A 4,159-nucleotide genomic window follows, 5' to 3' on the forward strand; every position below is an offset into this window, starting at 1 on the left:
CTCTCCCCCATTTTTATAAACTATTCATGACCTATTTTCTCCCCTTTTCTTCCTCTTCTTCATCTCCTTTTATCCCTCTCATCAAGGTCCCTCCTTTTCCTGTTTCTCTCCGTCATCTCTTCCTTTTTCATACTCTCACTCTCTCCTCTCACCTCCTCACATTTTCTCATCTGCCCCGCGTTCAGTTGCTTGCCTTGTCCTCATAAACTGAACTGTTGTTTTATATGATGACAAGGACTTTATTGACACTCTTTTTATTTGTTTATTTATTTTTTACCTGGTTTCTCACGTAGCAATAGAAATTTCTGTGGTTTCATGACATAAGAAGTCTTTTATCTGTTTTCTTAAGTTGTAAAATAAATTTGCTTTACTTACAAGAAATTCTTTATTATCTGTTTTCTCTGTGGTCTGTTTGCTTATAAGAAAGTCTCTTTTAGCCGTTTGTTTCCAAATGATAAACTCAGCGTCTATTTGCTTATAAATTTATCTTTAAGATTCGCATTGTCTTCTCATAAACTCTAAAAACAACAAACGCTTCGCTTTTGTCTAGGCTTCCGAAGAACCCTCAAGGGACCAGTGGTCGAACCCCATCGAGTTCCTTCTGTCTTGCATCGCCATGTCCGTCGGCCTCGGGAACGTGTGGCGGTTCCCCTTCGTGGCCTTGGAGAACGGCGGGGGGGCGTTCCTCATCCCGTACATCCTCGTCCTTTTGTTCATCGGCAAACCCCTCTATTACATGGAACTTTGTCTCGGCCAGTTCGCCTCGTCGGGATCGGTGAGGGTGTGGGACCTTGCGCCAGCCTTCCGAGGTGAGTCACTGGCGGATTCTGGTCTCTTTTAAGAGAAGTCTCGTGTATTAATTTGCAAGCGAAGCCGTTTTCCGTATCGGCTGTTGTGTTTATATTAATTGTTGTGATATGTTCTCCGATGACTAACGATGTGTCTTTTTTTTTTTTTTTTTGGTTTCAGGCGTTGGATATGGACAAGCTGTTGCTACGTGGGCTGTTGTGACATATTACGTGTCTCTGATGGCCCTCACCGTCTTCTACTTCTTCGGGTCCTTCTCCAGCGTGTTGCCGTGGTCGGTGTGTCCTCCCGACGTCCAGTTAGACTGCGTCTCCAAGGACGACAATGTCACTGCCCTTGGACTCAATGTTTCGACTGTCGTGTCCTCCGCGGATGAATATTTCAAGTAAGTTGCTGCTTATGTAATCCGAATTGCATGCATCTTTATGGTAGCGTAAGACCATGAGTTGATATCAATGAAAAGAAAGAAAGAAAGAAAAACATCTTGTCTCATGTTGGTTCTCTTCTGCCCCACAGGAACGAGGTCCTGCAGTCCGACCCCAACGGCCTCGATAACGGCATCGACGCCCCCGAATGGCGTCTCTCCCTCTGCCTCCTGTTCTCCTGGATCGTCCTCTTCGTCATCCTGGCAAAGGGCGTCCAGGGCTCGGGAAAGGTGGCTTATTTCACAGCCCTCTTCCCCTACCTCGTCCTCTTCATCATGCTAATCAGGGGCGCCACGCTCCCCGGCTCGCTCGACGGCATCATGTTCTTCATTACGCCCCGCTGGGAAAAGCTCCTTGACCCCGGGGTAAGGATTTGACCGCTGTAGACGCGTCTTGCATTGCAGATCAGATTCTAATCCTCGAGTTAATGTCTTACTATATCGAGAATGTGATTATGTTTCCCACACTGATTCGCGTATCTGTTTTTATGAATGATTATAAGCCTGCGAAAACCTACTGACTTCCTCTTCCCTTGCCAGGTGTGGTACGCCGCCGTAAACCAGTCCTTCTTCAGCTTGTCCGTGGGCTTTGGCTCCATCATCATGTTCTCGTCGTACAACTCCTTCCGCCACAACGTCTACCGCGACGCCGCCATCATCTCCGTGACCGACACCCTGACCTCACTTTTGGCCGGCTTCACTACCTTCGCCATCCTGGGCCACCTCGCTCACCTTCTGGGGATCCCGCTCAAGGATGTCGTCAAGAGCGACGGCACCTCCCTGGCCTTCATCAGCTACCCGGAGGTGCTCTCGCGCTTCGACTGGGCGCCGCAGCTGTTCGCCGTCTTGTTCTTCCTCATGCTGTTCACTCTCGGGGTGGGAAGCGCCTCGGCCCTCACCGGCTGCATCATTACCATCATCTGCGACGAATTCCCCTCCTTAAAGAGGTGGATCGTGACCCTCGCCGTGTGTGTCTGCGGCTTCCTGCTCGGCCTTTTCTACGTGACTCCTCAGGGACAGTACATCCTCACGCTCATCGACTACTACGGCGCCGTAAGTTGATGAAAAGAGTTCGCTAGTGTACGATTTTGCCGTTTAACATTATGCTGAGTTGTGTGTTATGAATTGTGAAGAAAAGGATGAGACTGAAAGAGAGCTGTCCTCAAAGACTGACCATTTTTCTCTCTGTAGGGTTTCATCATCTTCATCCTGGCCATCACCGAAGTGGCTGCCGTCCAGTGGGTGTACGGCATCAATAACTTCTGCCGAGATGTCGAATTCATGCTGAATAGGAAGACCGGCATCTACTGGAAGTTCTGCTGGGCTTTCCTCATCCCCGTCCTGCTGGCCTTCATCTTCATCTACGGACAGTACAAAGCCGAGCCTCTGAAAGCTTCCGGCTACGTCTTCGGCTCCGGTGCTAATGGTAAGTAAAGACAAAACTCATAATCTCAGGGTGACATAACTCGATTATCACAAATCCCACATCGATTTTCCCCACGCGATTCCCTCCTCATTGTCCCATTCTGAACGACCCTCTCCTCTCCCTCAGCCTTCGGTGTCTGCATCGCGATCTTCGCCTGCCTCCTCATCCCCATCTTCTTCGTGGTGGAGGTCATGCGCCGCCGAGACGAGGCCGACTCCCTTCTGGAGGCCATGAGGAACACCCTCAAGCCCAACGCCGACTGGTGCCCCAAGGACCCCATCCTCCGCCGGGAGTACCAGCAGTTCAAGGCGTCGCACGAGAAGCCCGAGTTGCAGGGCATCGACAACCCCCTTCCTCCTGTGGCCTCGTCGTTGTCCTTGGCCTCGCAGAACACCACGGGATATGCCGCCCCCGTCACACAGTACAACACTAGCGTCTAAGAACCTGTTTTGCGGAATCTCATGTTACCAAAAAGCAAGAGAAAAGAACCACAAAGATATTATTATTATTAGTCTAGAAATGTTTATATAGCTCATCATATCATCATGTTCTCTGTCACTATCATCTATTATTCAGCACTGTATCATGTATCAATAAGTAGGTGTCATATATATATATAAATATATATATATATATATATATATTATATATACATATATATATTATACATAGTATATATATGTTATAAATATATATATATTTATATATATATATATATATATATACACACACACACACACACACACACCAATTGTTTCTGTTTTACATTTCATAAATGTAATGACGTAAAACTCACTCACACTTGGTTGTGATATATTGTTATGTATTCAACATGCAATGTGTTATTTATAGCCATTAATTTAAGTTTTGTATATAAACTCTTTCAATTTAAATATATATGAATATATAAATAGTTAAAGGAAGTCTCTCTCTTATCCTTTAGGTCATAGGATATAACAAAAAAATTGATATATAGTTGATATAATTATCTTTTTTCATCTGATACAAAGCTTGAAAAAACATCTCATTCTTCACACTAGTTAGTGCAAGAATAAACGTTATGATAATCAGTTTTAAAATCAATAACTGCAAATATTAACTTTAATAAGAATAATTGCAATCTATTGATGAGGTTGGAGAATTAGAATACATATTTCCTCAACTGTTTTGAAAATGATGATGATAATAATAGAAAAAATAATCTTAATAATTCCACTGCAACTCACACGAAGAACATAAAAACGTATTTCAAAATGTATTTATATATTTATGCACAGGATATTTTCGCCTTATGAAAACGTTAAAACAATTGTGAGAACTTAAATTCTTTATAATATCATCATCATAATAATAGGTCATAATAATATCTTACAATCAATATAATAATCACTTATAATTAAGATGATGAATATCACCGTATGAAGATTATTGCAGAAATAACCTTATCGTTGCTATATAATTTCTTCCAATCCTAATTTTATCTCAGAATGATAACCTATTTG

General features: G+C 43.7%; 1 protein-coding gene across 2 annotated transcripts in view; it reads left to right on the top strand.

Moving 5' to 3' along the window:
• LOC125033298 (sodium-dependent nutrient amino acid transporter 1-like) overlaps positions 1 to 3,576 on the top strand; it is a 24,251-nt gene extending 20,675 nt beyond the window's left edge. For both annotated transcript variants that reach the window (XM_047624691.1, XM_047624683.1), the window contains exons 3-8: positions 551 to 809; positions 970 to 1,192; positions 1,324 to 1,597; positions 1,772 to 2,284; positions 2,423 to 2,657; positions 2,784 to 3,576. In XM_047624691.1, the coding sequence (XP_047480647.1) occupies positions 551 to 809; positions 970 to 1,192; positions 1,324 to 1,597; positions 1,772 to 2,284; positions 2,423 to 2,657; positions 2,784 to 3,097 (1,818 nt within the window). In that variant the 3' untranslated portion in view covers positions 3,098 to 3,576. The remainder of the gene's footprint in view (positions 1 to 550; positions 810 to 969; positions 1,193 to 1,323; positions 1,598 to 1,771; positions 2,285 to 2,422; positions 2,658 to 2,783) is intronic.
• Positions 3,577 to 4,159: the final 583 nt, after the last annotated feature.

Source organism: Penaeus chinensis, chromosome 2 (assembly GCF_019202785.1).
Source record: "Penaeus chinensis breed Huanghai No. 1 chromosome 2, ASM1920278v2, whole genome shotgun sequence".
Classification (NCBI taxonomy): domain Eukaryota; kingdom Metazoa; phylum Arthropoda; class Malacostraca; order Decapoda; family Penaeidae; genus Penaeus; species Penaeus chinensis.